At 38.9% G+C, this 18,840-nt stretch overlaps 1 protein-coding gene across 2 annotated transcripts in view; it reads left to right on the forward strand.

Annotated features, from left to right (window-relative positions):
• Positions 1–1,309, forward strand: part of sec16b (SEC16 homolog B, endoplasmic reticulum export factor) — a 44,458-nt gene extending 43,149 nt beyond the window's left edge. For both annotated transcript variants that reach the window (XM_029707725.1, XM_029707724.1), the window contains one exon: positions 18–1,309. In XM_029707725.1, coding sequence (XP_029563585.1) covers positions 18–137 — 120 coding nt within the window. In that variant the 3' untranslated portion in view covers positions 138–1,309. The remainder of the gene's footprint in view (positions 1–17) is intronic.
• Positions 1,310–18,840: the final 17,531 nt, after the last annotated feature.

The following is an 18,840-nucleotide window of genomic DNA, read 5'->3' on the forward strand; positions in this document are numbered from 1 at the left end:
CATGTGTATTTCCTCAGGAGATGCCTCCCACTTCCCTATTTTCTTTCCCTCCCACTACCAACATCCCTGCAGCCAATTTTCCTACCCAGCCTGCATCTACTGGTATCAACGCCTTTTCTCGGAAAGCGGGTGAATAACAGGCCGGAATGCATTGGACAACACATAGACTAAAGTTTTTATGTTTTTCTGCAACCACCCACCATACATCATACACCTGTACACATACACAAATCATTAATGATAATAAAATATTTGTGGTGACAATTGATATTGATATTTAATGGATTACTGCATGTTGGAACTGCAGAAATGCATGAATAATGTGCAGAACAGTGTCCAATATTGTCCAGAGTTGTGGACAGGAGGCTGCAAATCTCACTTATCACTGTATCTAATTCTCCCGGAAGCGAATTTGGGCTGGTTTTCTATTTATCTTTCACCTACACTTTGATGAAGGCTCTATGCTGAAACATGTTGGGCACTTTACATTTTTTGAACTGCTCTATGCCCTGTAGATAAAGTTTTTTTTAATGTAAAACCCATCTGGAGTGCCTGGAACTTAGACTCGTCAAACAATTTTACACTCTTTTGTTGGATTTTTCCTGTTTTTCAGATTTTTAATTCCCCACTCCAGAGTGATGGTGGATGTTTTTGTGGGATACTTGTAGTGCTCCCGATATATTGGTTCCTGTCGGGCTGGTCTTGAACCAGACATATTCATGCTGAATGACTACTGTATGCTTGTCTAGGCTAACATGAAGTGAGGAATTTTGACTGGTGCTTCTTTGTAATGAAATACCCAACATGCTCTACCATATAGTGATAGTGCTTCCATTGATAGTCTTAGTGCTTCGAGTGTTAGTGCCATTGAGTGATAGAGAACACCATTGAGTGATTGTCTGAACTTTGGTCTGCTGTAGAATCCTTTCAGTAGTCTTTAAACAGCAGAATGAGTACAACAGAGAAATACAAATGGTTTATAAAAATGCTTTTTTGTGAATATATTTTTCTCAATCAGAAAACAGTGCTCATGTGCTACTTGACCTGAATGCTATTGTATATGAGACATAACCTTGATTTCTATGAGTATTCCTCCCTTTTATCATTATCTAAACTATAGATGAATATGGTTCACTTGTTTAAACTATGATTTATAATTGTCATATTATTCACGAACAAGTTGTATACAACTTGTTGCTAAATCCTTGCTGCCCTTTGAGCTTTGAATCTGTAGCAAAGTATGCATTTCAACCATTGCACTACCCTGCATAACCCTGACAAACTCTGCAACACATACTGTAAAAAAAAACTTTAACTAACCTAATAATACTTTTTAAGTACCATACATTCTGTCATTAATCTAGATAGGTTGCAGCCAATGATTTTTTTTCCTATGTCCAACATGAGTGTGATATTCACACACGCATACGCAAACACACACCAGCACACACACTCTGCACAAACATACACTACCGTTCAAAAGTTTGGGGTCACTTAGAAATGTCCTTATTTTTTAAAGAAAAGCAAATTTTTTGTCCGTTAAAATAACATAAAATTGATCAGAAATAAAGTGTAGACATTGTTAATGTTGTAAATGACTATTGTAGCTGGAAACGGCAGATTTTATTTTATGGATATCTACATAGGCGTACCGAGGCCCATTATCAGCAACCATCACTCCTGTGTTCCAATGGCATGTTGTGTTAGCTAATCCAGGTTTATCATTATAAAAGGCTAATTGATCATTAGAAAACCCTTTTGCAATTATGTTAGCACAGCTGCAAACTGTTGTTCTGATTAAAGAAGCAATAAAATTGGCCTTCTTTAGACTAGTTGAGTATCTGGAGCGTCAGCATTTGTGGATTCGATTACGGCCTCAAAATGGCCAGAAACAAAGCTATTTCTTCTGAAACTCGTCAGTCTATTCATGTTTTGAGAAATGAAGGCTATTCCATGCGAGAAATTGCCAAGAAACTGAAGACCTCAGAAAAACCCTGTGCACTAATCCCTTCACAGAACAGTGCAAACTGGCTCTAACCAGAATAGAAAGAGGAGTGGGAGGCCACCTCACCTGAGAAACAGACACCTCACAAGTCCTTAACTGGCAGCTTCATTAAATAGTACCCGCAAAACACCAGTCTCAACATCAACAGTGAAGAGGTGACTCCGGGATGCTTGGCTTCTAGGCAGTGTTCCTCTGTCCAGTGTCTGTGTTCTTTTGCCCATCTTAATCTTTTATTTTTATTGGCCAGTCTGAGATATGGCTTTTTCTTTGCAACTCTGCCTAGAAGGCCAGCATCCCGGAGTCGCCTCTTCACTGTTGATGTTGAGACTGGTGTTTTGCGGGTACTATTTAATGAAGCTGCCAGTTGTTAGGCATCTGTTTCTCAAACTAGACACTCTAATGTACTTGTCTTCTTGCTCAGTTGTGCACCGGGGCCTCCCACTTCTCTTTATATTCTGGTTAGAGACAGTTGCGCTGTTCTGTGAAGGGAGTAGTACACAGCGTTGTACGAGATCTTCAGTTTCTTGGCAATTTCTCGCCTGGAATAGCCTTAATTTCTCAGAAGAATTCAGAAGAAAGATCTTTGCCATTTTGAGCCTGTAAGTGAACCCACAAATGCTGATTCTCCAGATACTCAACTAGTCTAAAGAAGGCCAATTTTATTGCTTCTTTAATCAGAACTACAGTTTTCAACTGTGCTAACATAATTACAAAAGGGTTTTCTAATGATCAATTAGCCTTTTAAAATGATAAACTTGGATTAGCTAACACAACGTGCCATTGGAACACAGGAGTGATGGTTGCTGATAATGGGCCTCTGTACGCCTATGTAGATATCCCATAAAAAATCTGCCATTCCCCGCTACAATAGTCATTTACAACATTAACAATGTCTACTCTGTATTTCTGATCAATTTGATGTTATTTTAATAGACAAAAATAGTGCTTTTCTTTAAAAAACAAGACAATTTCTAAGTGACCCCAAAATTTTGAACGGTAGTGTATACATCTCATATACAATAGAGCTCAATATCACTCAGGAATAACCCTGAACCGGAAGAGAAGCACAACAAAATCTACAGAAGGCCAGCATACTGACCCCTTAAATGTCTGAACTGGGATTGTATGAATGTATGAACACTGTGCAGGACCCCAATTCCAACCAGGCCACAACCCACATATCTATTCTCAGATGCCCTTTCAGCCGGACAGTATTTTGACATCATGTGTTGAGTTGGTAGGCTACGCAGGCAGGCAGGGGGAGTGAGTGGGCTTTTAAGGGCTCAGTGTTCACTGAGAACTTAACAGCTGATATCTGGTTCCCCTGAGCTGACAGATGGGGAGAATGACTAGCATCGGACGCTGCAAAGTAGTGGAAGTAGTAAAGCTGGTCAAGTAAATCTCACAAAAAATCTCAAGTCACAAGTAAAGGATCCAAGAAAAGTTATGTTTGGAGCAAGTCTCAGGTCTCATTGGTCATATTTTGCAGCTATATGCAACAATGACTCATGTTTAGATAGACCTATCTTTGTCTAATCATTGATTTCGAGTCACAAGTTAATTTCAAGTCCTAAAGTCCAAGAAAATGTATGTAGAAAAAGTCTCAAGTTGTGACATGTAAGATCAAATCAAGGCAAGTGCAAGTCCTAATGTTTTATGCCTCAAGTCTCAAGTTCTTGATAATTCAGTATCTTCTAGACATTTGCGTTAACTCATGTGTAGTTACCAATGCATTTTATACATAAAATAACACTTTTATGACAAACTCCAATGCAAGCTTGTAAATCATGCTGTGTGATAAGTCAAGCTATCAATTTCTAGCTGTATACAGTGCCTTCGGAAAGTATTCAGATCCCTTGACTTTTTCCACACTTTGTTACGTTACAGCCTTATCTTAACATGGATTCAATAAAAACAAATCCTCAGGAATCTACACACAATACCCCATAATTACAACGTGAAAACAGGTTTTTAGAAATTGTTGCAAATTTTATTACAAATAAAAAACAGAAATACCTTATTTACATACATTTCAGACCCTTTGCTATGAGACTCGAACTTGAGCTCAGGTGCATTCTGTTTCCATTGATCATCCTTGAGATGTTACTACAACTTGAATGGTGTCCACCTGTGGTAAATTCAATTGATTGGACATGATTGGAAAGGCACACACCAGTCTATATAAGGTCCCACAGTTGACAGTGCATGTCAGAGCAAAAACCAAGCCATGAGGTCAAAGGAATTGTCCGTAGAGCTCTGAGACAGGATTGGGTTGAGGCACAGATCTGGGGAAGGGGACCAAAACATGTCTGCAGCATTGAAGGTCCCCAAGAACACCGTGGCCTCCATCATTCTTAAATGGAAGAAGTTTAGAACCACCAAGACTCATCCTAGAGCTGGCCGCCCAGCCAAACTGAGCAATTGGGGAGGTGACCAAGAACCCGATGGTCACTCTGACAGCGCTCTAAAGTTCCTCTGTGGAGATGAGAGAACCTTCCAGAAGGACACCCATCTTGTCAGCACTCCACCAGTCAGGACTTTATGGTAGCGTGGCCAGACGGAAGCTACTCCTCAGTAAAAGGCACATGACAGCCCGCTTGGAGTTTGCCAAAAGGCACCTAAAGACTCTCAGACCATGAGAAACAAGATTCTCTGGTCTGATGAAACCAAGATTGAACTCTTTGGCCTGAATGCCAAGCGCCACGTCTGTAGGAAATCTGGGACCATCCCTACGGTGAAGCATGGTGGTGGCAGCATCATGCTGTGGGGATGTTTTTCAGCGGCAGGGACTGGGAGACTAGTCAAAATCGAGAGAAAGATGAACGGAGCAAAGTACAGAGAGATCCTTGATGAAAACCTGCTCCAGAGTGCTCAGGACCTCAGACTGGGGGCGAAGGTTCACCTTCCAACAGGACAATGACCCTAAGCATGCATCCAAGACAACGCAGGAGTGGCTTTGGGACAAGTCTCTGAATGTCCTTGAGTGGCCTAGCCAGAGCCCGAACTTGAACCTGATCGAATACCTCTGGAGAGACCTGAAAGTAGCTGTGCAGCAACACTCCCCATCCAACCTGACAGAGCTTGTGAGGATCTGCAGAGAAGAATGGGAGAAACTCCCCAAATACAGGTGTGCGAAGCTTGTATCATCCTACCCTCGAAGACTCAAGGCTGTCATCACTGCCAAAGGTATTTCGACAAAGTACTGAGTAAAGGATCTGAATACTTATGTAAATGTCATATTTCAGTTTTTTTATTTGTTATAAATTAGCTAAAATTTCTACAAACCAGTTTTTGCTTTGTCATTATGGGGTATTGTGCGTAGATTGATGAGGGAAAAAAACTATTTCATACATTTTGGAATAAGGTTAACAAAATGTGGAAAAATTCAAGTGATCTGAATACTTTCCGAAGGCACTGTATTTTTTTATTCAGTAAAACCATATTATCTTAGGTGTCGCCGGTTGCATGAATTATTCTGATATCTTGACCTTGAAAGGCCTTTATGTTGGTTATTGGCTGAAAGATTTGTGCACTGCTGTTGCTGCCTAGCTTGCAAATTATAATTTGAAGTTTAATTCAAAGTAAATAGCTGATGATGCTAACACTGTATTGTGTAAAAAATGTGATCAGTGTGATTCTATGATAGTTGCTGGTTGAAAATAGATCTATACAGGAACTTCTTTTCAGCAGGTTCTGTATAGGTGGATGTTTTTCCCCTAGACGTCAAGATTGAGACTGATTTTAATAGACCATGGTCTATGGTTGTTTCTCAATTGTCAAAAAATCTGTTCTCTTTGTCTGCTTTCCTTCATCTGCACTGATATCTGTATAGTATATTACATTATTAGATATACCCTATTGTCTTGTTGTTAAGATGAGTGCATTACTGTAAATCAATCTGGATGTGGGCCTGCTATATGACAAATATGTAAATGTTCACAGAAATGTACTTTTCATAAAGATAATGCAATGCGTTAAATTCACAACTTAACAGGGACATGGAATAAACAGTTAAACAGACACAGGCCTACAAAACATTAATGGAAAAGTCTTGACAGGTGAAAGTTCACCATTAGGCAGGCTGTCTCCTTTCACCTGGTCAGTTCTTTCAGATTAGTGCAATGGAGTTGAGGAGAGGACAGCATTTATAGGAAAAAAATGAGAGTGAAAGAGAAAGAGCCTGTGATGTGTAATAACAGCCACCTCAGCTTTACCTCAGCATCAGTTCTGTTATTTTACATGTCTGTTGTAATCCTGGTTACAGGATAGATACCCTAGGTATGGTGTATAGGACTGAACGTTTTTATTTAGTTTGTTTATAACTCACACTAAGGCATAGGTCAGGCCCCCTGAGAAATGTTCTGGTTACGTCAGGAGTGGTGACGTGATGTCAGAGAAGATTTCCCTTTGGTGACATTGGATGGTGCAAAGTAGTGGGAGTAGTACAGGGTTGGGATATACTGTACCTCAATCAGGACACCATCCAAACCCTATTGATCAACCGGAGCCTGTATAATGAGGCCAAACAGCCAGGACCACAAGGGCAAACTTTTCCTTAGGGGTATGTGCCACAGTATCAGCCAAAATATAAATCTGGCTCTGAGACAGTATGGCACATGTTAGGATTGAGGGGAAACTGTATTCTATAAAAAGCATGAGCTGACACACCCCAAAATATTTGTAAAGGTGCTGACTAACGGAGAATAAACTACAGTACCAATGAAAAGTATGGAGGATCTGAAATCTAAAATATATTTTGATTTGATTAACACTTTTTTGGTTACTACATGATTCCATATGTGTTATTTCATAGTTTTGATGTCTTCACTATTATTCTACAATGTAGAAAATGGTACAAATAAAGAAAAACCCTGGAATAAGTTGGTGTGTCCAAACTTTGGACTGATACTGTTTATAAAAATGAAGAAAGTCGCACACTATAAACTGTATTCTGTGACACAGATACACATACCCATGTGGAACAGTCTGGCCCTGACCACATGGCCTACATAACAGGTACCATTAACAGGATATTATTCCATAGAGGTATTCTAAACTAGACTATCACTAGAAGGGATATGCAATATGTATGATTATTTTCATTTGACTTCTCTCAGCGAACAATGCCTTGTCATTGTATTTGTAAATGCAAACTGTAAATGTAAGAAAATTCCTTCAGGGTCTTATCAATGTTTTTTATTTAATTTAATCAGACAAGTATAGGCCCAGAAACCAGTGTGCAAACATGTATTATATTTTAGGTAAGACATTTATGGCCATAGTAATTTGTATATGGTTCGCTTAATACAGAAACTCATTCATTAAATCTCTTGGTTATGTTTTACAAGAAATATTAATTGACAAGTGTTTTATTTAACTTTGGTTTGATATACTTATAAGTGTTATTCAATCATGTTACTATATCTATTTATGATAGACAATTATTTACCACTGTGTTTTACATAAATATATTGCAGTTAAGGCCCAGTGAAACTGAATCTTGTGAAAATGTTCATTTACATGGGAATAGCCAGTCCATAATTGAAATGTCATATGATGCCTTTCAAGCAGGAGTAAAGCATTTTGCAATATGCCTGGTCCCATCTCCTTTTACCATTAGTCAACACTCCTGGCTCTAGGGCTGGGAATAGTGACCCAGTGTCCAGCCAACGTGTTCTACCATACCCTGTTCAAAGGCACTTAAATCTTTTGTCTTGCCCATTCACCCTCTGAATGGCACATTATACGCAATTCATGTCTCAATTGTCTCAATGCTTAAAAATCTGTAGCCCTTTCCTGCAGTCAAATGACCAAATCGCCCTCTAGTGCCCTCATTGGTGGAATGTTATTCATATTTTTAATAATTTAAGCATTAATAAACATTATATATAAAAAAGCGGTTTTGCTATATTTCAGTCTTTTGTGATGTACAGTAAGTGCAAACTCAACATTGAATACATTTCAACTCTATATCTGACATGGTACAGGTGTCTTCTTTTTTAAAGCCCATAACCATGTGTGAGAGGCGACTTTGTTTCAAAGTAGATTTGAACTAGCCCACTACAGTAAAGGTTTAACTTGTCTCTTCCCCTTCATCTACACTCATTGAAGTGGATTTAACAAGCAACATCAATAAGGGATCATAGCTTTCACCTGGTCAGTCTATGTCATGGAAAGAGCAGGTGATCCTAATGTTTTGTGCACATCAAGCTGCTTCACACTACCGAAACAGGAGACAGGGACCTGCTCCTATGAGCTGTTTCGGCTGGCACAAACCAAGGCTCGTGCAAGGCTACTGAGGCTGCCAGTGTAATGGATTCCAGGACACGTTGGCTGGACACTGGGTCACTATTCTCAGCACTAGAGATAGGAAAGACAGCTGCTAGTAAGATTCCCAGCCATGTCACCGGTCTGGACCACATCTCGACAGTGAAAACTATCCCTCATTCCTGATTGTGTTGTTTTGCATCACCCTAAAGGCGTGGCGAAACGTGACTTTTTAAATAGACTGATATAAAGTGGCCTACATGTGCTGGATGATGTAGTGTTGTCTCCATGTTTTGAAGGGGGGGACACTGACTAAATGCAATCCTCTGATGTCACGTGAGAGTATTTCATGGACAAATAAGATGGCAATGGTGCTGGTAATTCTAAAGTAAGTTCCACAATGGAAAATGTATAACACACTTATGAATTTAAAAAAAATTACTATGAAAATGTGACTCAGAATTTATAAAAAGGCCTATTGTTATATGATGTTTCTTTCTGTTTTCTTTTTTCTTTGTCATCTTTATTTTCAGGGTCTTGTAGGGTGAAATAAATGTACAGATAACAGCTGAAATAAAGAAATGCCAACAATTAAGTGTCTTAAAGGTCCAATGCAGCTGTTTTTACTTAAATATCAAATAATTTCTGGGTAACAATTAAGTACCTTACTGTGATTGTTTTCAATTAAAATGGCCAAAAATAAACAAAAATAGGTTCTTAGCAAAGAGAAAGTTCTCAAGCAAGAATGTTGCTAGGACTGTCTGGGAGTGGGTTGAGTGGGAAGGGGAAAACTGAAAACTAGCTGCTATTGGCAGAGAGGTTTGGAATTCTCTTTCTTAATGGTCTATTAACAAATTTACCACCTGGCAATGTTACTAGGCAGGCCAAAACTCCATCCCACCAAAGCGAGCTGTAATTTCAGGCAGTCTTTTCGAACAGCTCTTACACTAAAGGGGCATTATCATAATGTTCACAATTTCACAGTATTATTCCAACCTCTTAATGTGGAAATATATATATATATATAAAAGACAGGAAAATCATGTTTAATAGGGCCTTTAATAGGGTGCTGGGCCAAGGACACCATGAGCTGCCAGAACAGCTTCAATGCACATTGTCATTGATTCTACAAGTGTCTGGAAATCTATTTGAAGGATAAGATAACATTCCTCCATGAAAAATGTCAGAATTTGGTCTTTTGTTCATGGTGGTAGAAATTGTTTTATGAGGTGTGGTTCCAGAATCTCCTATAAGTGTTCAATTGGGTTGAGATCTGGTGACTGGCACGCACACAGGCACGTACACACACACCCCCCCACAGCTACACATCCTCTTTGAGACCCCTCTTTCAGAGACACTGAGATCTCTTCTTCTAGCCATGATAGCCAAAATAATGGGCAACTGGGCATTTTTATACATGATCCTAAGCATGATGGGAAGTTAATTGCTTAATTAACTCAGGAGCAACACCTGTGTGGAATTACCTGCTTTCAATACACTTTGCATCCCTCATTTATTCAAGTGTTTCCTTTATTTTGGCAGTTACCTGTATGTTGTGCCTGTCATCAGTTCCATACATTCTGTAATGTCTACTGTACTGTGACTCTTGAACTGAAAATGAACGTGTGTACATTTAAAGTATGTGTGTGGTAATGGTATTTTTCTACTTCAGTGCTACTTTAGTAGTGCTCTATATAGGGAAAAGAGTGCCATTTGTGACACAGCCTGAGACACACTAACTCAGTGGCCTTGTGGTTAGTGTCCACACTGATATTGGAAGGTTGGGAGTTTGATCCCCAGCTGAGTCATACCAAAAACTGTAAAAATGAGACCAGATGTGTCTCTGCCTGGCACTCAGCATTAAAGAAAAACTCCATTGTTGACATAGTCCCAAAATGTTTTGCTTATCCGATATAAAGTCTTCAAAATACATAAATCATCCCCTTATGATGCATTTTTCATCATATGATTCGTTATGCATCATATAATGCAAAATGCATCATAAGGGGATGATTTATGTATTTTGAAAGTTACAAATCTTGAAAACTTGATTGCTGACAAGCAAAACCTTTTGGGACTATGTCACCAATGGACTAATGAAACAAATACCAATATATATATTTTTTTGTGGAGTTTTCCTTTAATTAGATAGATTGTGGGTAAGGCACTGCAATAGACTAGTGTCCTGTCCAGCGGGTGTACTTGTACATCAAGCTGCCTCACGCTACAGAAACAAGCGATAGGCACCTGTTCCTATGACCAGTTCCGGCCCGCACAAACCAAGGCTCGTGCTAGGCTACTGAGGCTGCCAGTGTAATGGGTGGGGGCCAGGACACATGGCTGGACACTGGGTCACTATTCTCAGCCCTAGAGCCAGAGACAGGAGAGACAGCTGCTAGTAAGATTCCCAGCCAAGTCACCGGTTTGAACCACATCTCAACAGTGAAAACTATCGCTCATTCCTGATTTTGTTGTTTTGCATCACCCTAAAGAAGGCATGGCAAAACGTGGCTTTTTAAATAGACATATAAAGTGGCCCACAATATGCTGGATGATGTAGGAGATAGTGTACCATTTGACATTTATCCATGTGTTAAAGGGGGGGGGACACACTGAATAAATGCAATCAAATCAAATGTATTTATGAAGCCCTTTTTACATCAGCAGATGTCACAAAGTGCTATACAGAAACCCATCTTAAAACCCCAAACAGCAAGCAATGCAGATGTAGAAGCACAGTGGCTAGGAAAAACTCTCTAGAAAGGCAGGAACCTAGGAAGAAACCTACAGAGGAACCAGTCTCTGAGGGGTGGCCATTCCACTTCTGGCAGTCCCCTCTTTCAAAGTCACTGAGATTTCAAACGAAGGCTCGTGCAAGGCTACTGAGGCTGCCAGTGTAGGACACATTTGCTTGACACTGGGTCACTATTCTCAGCCCTAGAGCTGGAGAGACAGCCACTAGTAAGATTTGGCTTATTTCCATGTGCCGAAGGGGAGGACACTGACTAAATGCAATCCTGTGTTGTCACGTGAGAGTATTTCATTGGTAAACAAATAAGATGGCAATGGTGCTGATAATTCTAAAGTAAGTTCCACAATGGAAAAGGTATAACACACTTATGAACAAAGTGTACATAAATAATTTATAAAAAGGCATATTGCTGTATGCAATCCCGTGTTGTCATGTGAGAGTGTTTTATGGGTAAACAAATAAGATTTTTTTATTTAGATTTTATTCATCAAATCTAATTTTATTTGTCACATGCGCCAACTACAACAAGTGTTTACCATGAAATTCTTACCTACGAGCCCTTTCCCAACAATGCAGAGTTAAAAAGTACAAAGAATTTGGTGCAAATAAAAAAAGAAATGGTCACATAATAAAACAACAATAACGAGACTATATACAAGGAGTACTGTTAGATAGTCAATGTGCAGGGGTACGAGCTAATTGACGTAATGGGGATATTAGGATCCCCATTAGCCGACACCAATGGCGACAGCTAGTCTTTCTGGGGTCCAACACATAACGAAAAATAATTACAGACAAAATACTTTACAACTGACATCCATTTAAAACCTTAACATGTAGTATGTGTTTGTGCATCTATCAGTTCCACATACATGTCAGTACATACACACAACAAGTAGGTCACATGGTGGAGAGGCGTTGGGCCGTGAGGTGTTGCTTTATTTGTTTTTTGAAACCAGGTTTGCTGTTTACTTGAGCTATATGAGATGGAACGGAGTTCCATGCAATCATGGCTCTGTATAGTACTGTATGTTTCCTTGAATTTGTTATGTACCTGGGGACTGTAAAATGCTCCTGGTGGCATGTCTGGTGGGGTAAGTGTGTGTGTCAGTGCTGTGTGTAAGTTGACTATACAAACTATTTGGAATTTCCAACACAATGTTTCTTAGAAAAACAAGAAGCAATGCAGTCAGTCTTTACTCAACAGTTAGCCAAGAGAGACTGGCATGAATCATCAACATACAGTACATGGACACACAGGCTTTGTTTAATGCCAGTGGCAGGTCATTGGTAAAAAATAGAAAAGAGTAGAGGGCCAAGAGGGCTGCCCTGCGATACACCACACTTTACATGTTTAACATTAGAGAAGCTTCCATTTAAACCCCCTAGAGTCTATTGACGCACCGATGCATAAATCTAAGTAACATAATAAAAAAATCCCCATCAAAATCCATCAGTTTAAGCTAGAGATACAGTATCAGTTTTTCTGCATGGGCTGCTTCTCAATCCACCACATCCGCCTATGTCACACTTTCACATCTGCGGTGGCAGAGCTACAGCGCTATTTGTCAGACCAGGAGGCATTTCGAAAATCTGTCTTCTCACAAAAACATTTGTAGCATCCGAACGGCTTGGCCTTTAGACTCATCTAAAGGTAACCCATACAAATGAATGGAAGTATGGAGGTAGTTTTGTGCCAACAAAAATAAGGGGTTAAATATGTGTAAAAAAAAAATTAAAAATACTGAGCTTTCTTATATCTCCAAGATATAGGACAGACACATCAAAACCTTATTCTTTAGGATACATTTTTTGATTGTCTGTTTTGCCATTAGTAAAGGTCAAATTCAATATATTTTATCAAATAATGAACTTTTTTTACCTAAAGGGGTCCTAAAACTCCAAATCAAATAGCTAAATGATCCATGGTATGACCTTTTTTAAAACGATTCCATGTGTGAGATTAGAACCCTTCCCCCTCATTTTATTATAAGGGGAAATGTATGTGCATGTCACCACTTCCATAGATTCTGTAATGTCTACTCTGCTGTGACTCTTGAACTGTATAAATATATGTGTGTACATTGAAAGTATGTCTGTGGTAATGGATATGTGCTAATGTAGTTTGAGAAATTAAACCTGTCACTAACAAGGATCATCAGCAAGAGAAAAAACTAAATTATGATGAGTTATTTGCTATCTGATTCTGGTGGGTTGCTGGGGTTCAAATTCCCAACTCCTGTCAAACGCCTTGTCCAATATATCTTATAAGTAATACAAGCTCCATTGCCAATGTAACTGTGTGTCATAGTTGAACGAGAATTCTCAAAACCAAAAATTATTCCACTGAATCAATAACATATCATGATTTATGCTTAGAGATTTCTGCTTGTACTGTTAATGAACATTTCAGCGCTTTACAAATAAAATGTACTATAATGTTTACATTAAACATTTTCAAAAAACACAAACAATTGATTGTTATTCGCATTCTCTTTTATTTAAATTCGTGTTCTCTTTTACTCAAATCCAATTATACACATAACATCTGTGTGTTACTGCAGCAGACAGCTACAGAAATCAGGTCCATTGAGCTTGTACAGTACAAATTATATATTGTTTTCATACCTGCAATATTCAGTAGACTTTTGGTCTTCAAATAGAATATCAACTTGACACTTGAAATAACATTCTACATTCTTCTGACATCTAGCAAATATTCACACAATATTTCTTGACACATAAACAAACATAAAATGTGCCACCCTGGGCAAGAGGGCAAGGATGCCTCGTGTCAAGATTTTTTCTCACTAATGTATCTACACTAGGAAGTGAACACACTAGGAAGTGAACACACTAGGAAGTGAACACACTAGGAAGTGAACACACTAGGAAGTGAACACATAGGAAGTGAACACACTAGGAAGTGAACACACTAGGAAGTGAACACACTAGGAAGTGAACACATAGGAAGTGAACACACTAAGAAGTGAACACACTAGGAAGTGAACACACTAGTGACCAGAGCCTTGTTTATACCGGGCTCTAACATGCATCCAATTATTTGATTAATATTCTTTCAAAATAATATAAATGTACTTATTGTAAAACACAAATCGATGTCATAAGTCAATGGTGCCACCTGTCAATGATTTTAGAAGGTGGGATAATTATGATTCAAATGGTTTCACTGTCTAGATATGTCTACATTTGTAAGATATCCAGACACAATGCATGCCTGTCCATGGCCGTGGGAAGATGTTTGAGGGTGGGGGTGCTGCACTACAGACGGCTATATAAGTCCGTTAATATCGTACTAGTAAAGGCCCAGTGCACTACTTTTGTGAAGAAGAAATCGGGGTGCTGCGGTACTTCCCACGGCTATGTGCCTGTCTACCTCTGGAGGTGGTCAGGAAGATCACAATCAGATCACAATGTGTTTTTTGATTCTTCTACAAATGTGGGTACAATCAGGATGTGGACACAATCAGGACAAAGGGGGCTTGTTAGCACCAGGTATTAACAGTACTTTTGTAGTATCACATAAACTCCTGTCAGTCGAACAGCAGCTCTGAATGACTCCGCTCTGGTTTTCATTCAACCCAATCTCTTGATTATTGCATAGAAATAGTGAGTGAGTCTCTTACTGTACATTCTCATGTGACTGGATGGCACTGATGGTATCTGATGGTATCAAAACTGTATTATTGAGTAAGTTGTGGATTGTAGTAAGACTTAAGGTTAACTACAGAGCACAGGCAGCGAGTGGCACTTTAATTGGGGAGGACGTGCTCATAGTAATAGCTGGAAGGGAATGGAATGGTATCGAACACATCAAACACATGGTTTCCATGTGTTTGATACCATTCCATTCACTCCATTCCAGCCATTATTATGAGCTGTTCTCCCGTTAGCAGCCTCCTGTGCTACAGAGGTATTGGTGGACCAATTTTCACAACGGATCACCTGTTCTTAGTAAGACAAATTACTGGACTTTCAAACTCATTTAAGGTCCCTGCTGTGAGCTTTAAAGTGCTTCAAAGGACGTCCATTGAATTCAATCTTGCTGGTCTAGATTTTCAGAAAAGGATGGCGCTTTCTGCATTATGTTATTCTGCACTCCTTTGCAATCAAGGTCTCCATACTCTTCATCAAAGAACACCAAAAAACACAGGTAAAAAATACAAAAACAAAACCTGCCAAATCCATAACAAACAAAAATGTTATAAATTCCATTCCATATTGTACTTTCAAAGATTCCGATTGTTCCCATATGATTAACCTTAGAACTGCACCCTCCACTTCATATGCTACTAGGTGTGCTTGCCAAAAGGCAACCTATTCCCTATATAGTACATTCTTTTTGACCAGGACCCATAGGTGCCATTGCACTTGATAGGCTACTAGGTGTTCTTCTTAGAGGTGCTCATGTGTACAGTCGTGGCCAAAAGTTTTAACAATGACACAAATATTAATTTTCACAAAGTCTGCTACCTCAATTTGTATGATGGCAATTTGCATATACTCCAGAATGTTATGAAGAGTGATCAGATGACTTGCAATTAATTGCAAAGTCCCTCTTTGCCATGCAAATGAACTGAATCCTCCCAAAAAACATTTCCACTGCATTTCAGCCCTGCCACAAAAGGACCAGCTGACATTATGTCAGTGATTCTCTCGTTAACACAGGTGTGAGTGCTGACGAGGACAAGGCTGGAGATCACTCTGTCATGCTGATTGAGTTTGAATAACAGACTGGGAGCTTCAAAAGGAGGGTGGTGCTTGGAATCATTGTTCTTCCTCTGTCAACCATGATTACCTGCAAGGAAACACGTGCCGTCATCATTGCATTGCACAAAATGGGCTTCACAGGCAAGGATATTGCTGCCAGTAAGATTGCACCTAAATCAACCATTTATCGGATCATCAAGAACTTCAAGGAGAGCGGTTCAATTGTGGTGAAGAAGGCTTCAGGGCGCCCAAGAAAGTCCAGCAAGCGCCAGGACCGTCTCCTAAAGTTGATTCAGCTGTGGGATCGGGGCACCACCAATACAGAGCTTGCTCAGGAATGTCAGCAGGCAGGTGTGAGTGCATATGCATGCACAGTGAGGCAAAGACTTTTGGAGGATGGCCTGGTATCAAGAAGGGCAGCAAAGAAGCCACTTTTCTCCAGGAAAAACATCAGGGACAGACTGATATTCTGCAAAAGGTACAAGGATTGGACTGCTGAGGACTGGGGTAAAGTCATTTTCTCTGATGAATCCCCTTTCCGATTGTTTGGGGCAACCAGAAAAAAGCTTGGTGAGCGCTATCATCAGTCCTGTGTCATGCCAACAGTAAAGCATCCTGAGACCATTCATGTGTGGGGTTGCTTCTCAGCCAAGGGAGTGGGCGCACTCACAATTTTGCCTAAGAACACAGCCATGAATACAGAATGGTACCAACACATCCTCCGAGAGCAACTTCTCCCAACCATCCAGGAACAGTTTGGTGATGAACAATACCTTTTCCAGCATGATGGAGCACCTTGCCATAAGGCAAAAGTGATAACTAAGTGGCTCGGGGAACAAAACATCGATATTTTGGGTCCATGGTCAGGAAACTCCTCAGACCTTAATCCCATTGAGAACTTGTGGTCAATCCTTAAGAGGCACGTGGACAAACAAAACCCCACAAATTCTGACAAACTCCAAGCATTGATTATGCAAGAATGGGCTGCCATCAGTCAGGATGTGGCCCAGAAGTTAATTGACAGCATGCCAGGGCGGATTGCAGAGGTCTTGAAAAAGAAGGGTCAACACTGAAAATATTGACTCTTTGCATCAACTTCATGTAATTGTCAATAAAAGCCTTTGACACTTATGAAATGCTTGTAATTATACTTCAGTATTCCATAGTAACATCTGACAAAAATATCTAAAGACACTGAAGCAGCAAACTTTGTGGAAATTAATATTTGTGTCATTCTCAAAACTTTTGGCCACGACTGTATAATCACTCCTCTACGGTTTAGCCTTCACTAACCTACCGTAAGCTACATGCTGTCAAACTATGAAACTGTCCAATTTTGATGCAACTGAATTGCTTTTTGGGGACAATAAAGATGAATTGTATAGTATTGTATTCTACTCTACTCCATTCTAAGTCAAATACTGTATTGCAGAATAATAGAGATTTGAATAGAACTATGGGTCTCCAGAAAGAAGACATGCTCAAATTATGAAAACAAGAACAAACTGACACACTTTAAAAATAAATTGATGAAAAAAAGCTGTTGCTTTTGTTAATTAATCAGAGTGATCTATTTTATAAGAACAGATAAAAAAGAAAGTACATTTCAAACATATTGATACACTCCAACTGTCATTCAGGGCAAAGTAATGCCTGGTAGTATATATTTTTCAGACAGTCTTTGTCAAGTTCACACAGAATAAAGAAACTATGTAACCACAGTGTAGTAAACTAAATCCAATACTCTCCATCATTGAGGATGACAGATGACAGTAGATTTTTGTAGGTATTTCACCACATTCCTTATTTAAGAGATCAGAAATATTACAGAAAGCAGCAAACAATTCCTGACCATCATACATCTTCCTAAACAATTTAGCTTTTTTGTGCCAAACTCATGCTTGCATTAGCAGATGTTTTTTAGAATAGATTTTAGAATATTTTCAGAGGATGCTTAAGTAACTGTCCAGTCCCTTTTAAACGTTCATATTCTGTTAACGCATACCCAAATTATGTTGTTGACTCATCCTATACTCGTATTTGTGGCCAAAGCATAAAAATAATATATATATATATATATATATATATATATATATATATATATATATATATATATATATATAACAAAAACTCCACCTCAGACTTGTATCTCAAACAGACCATTTCAAAAATGCTTGTTATTTCCTCATAGGGAATGAGGAGTCTACTTGAATATTTTTAATGACTAGTATACACCCACACCATTCTGTTGTTGTGGTACGCCCACACCATTCAACACAGAAAAACTGCTTTTTAAAATTAGCATTTTTAGGAAGGAAAACCTTTTCACTCATATAGTAATTAATTACAGGTTGTATTTCATAAAAATCATACTCCTTGACTTATTCCACATCTTGTTGTGTTACAGCCTGAATTGAAAAGGGATTAAATAGATTTTATTATCACCCATCTATCTACACACAATACCCCATAAGCCAAAGAGAAAACTTATTTTTAGAATTTTTTGCAAATTTATTGAAAATGAAATACAGAAATGTGTCATTTACATAAGTATTCACACCCCTGATTCAATACTTTGTAGAAGCACCTTAGGCAGTGATTACAGCTGTGTCTTTCTGGGTAAGTTTCTAATAGCGTTAAAAAACTGGATTGTACAATATTTGCATATTATTCTTTTTAAAATTCGGTTAAGTTGTTGATCATTGCTAGACAGCCATTTTCAAGTTGCCATAGATTTTCAAGACGATTTAAGTCAAAGCTATAACTAGGCCACTAAGGAACACTCAATGTCGTCTTGTATGCAACACCTTTGTATACAGTAGCTTGCGAAAGTATTCACCCTCTTGGCATTTTTCCTATTTTGTTGCCTTACAACCTAGAATTAAAATAGATTTTTTGGGGGTTTGTATCATTTGATTTACACAACATGCCTACCACTTTGAAGATGCTAAATAATTTTTATTGTGAAACAAACAAGAAATAAGACAAATAAACAGAAAACTTGAGCGTGCATAACTATTCACCCCCGCAATGTCAATACTTTGTAGAGCCACCTTTTTCAGCAATTACAGCTGCAAGTCTCTTG

Source organism: Salmo trutta, chromosome 22 (assembly GCF_901001165.1).
Source record: "Salmo trutta chromosome 22, fSalTru1.1, whole genome shotgun sequence".
In the NCBI taxonomy this organism is placed as follows: Eukaryota; Metazoa; Chordata; class Actinopteri; order Salmoniformes; family Salmonidae; genus Salmo; species Salmo trutta.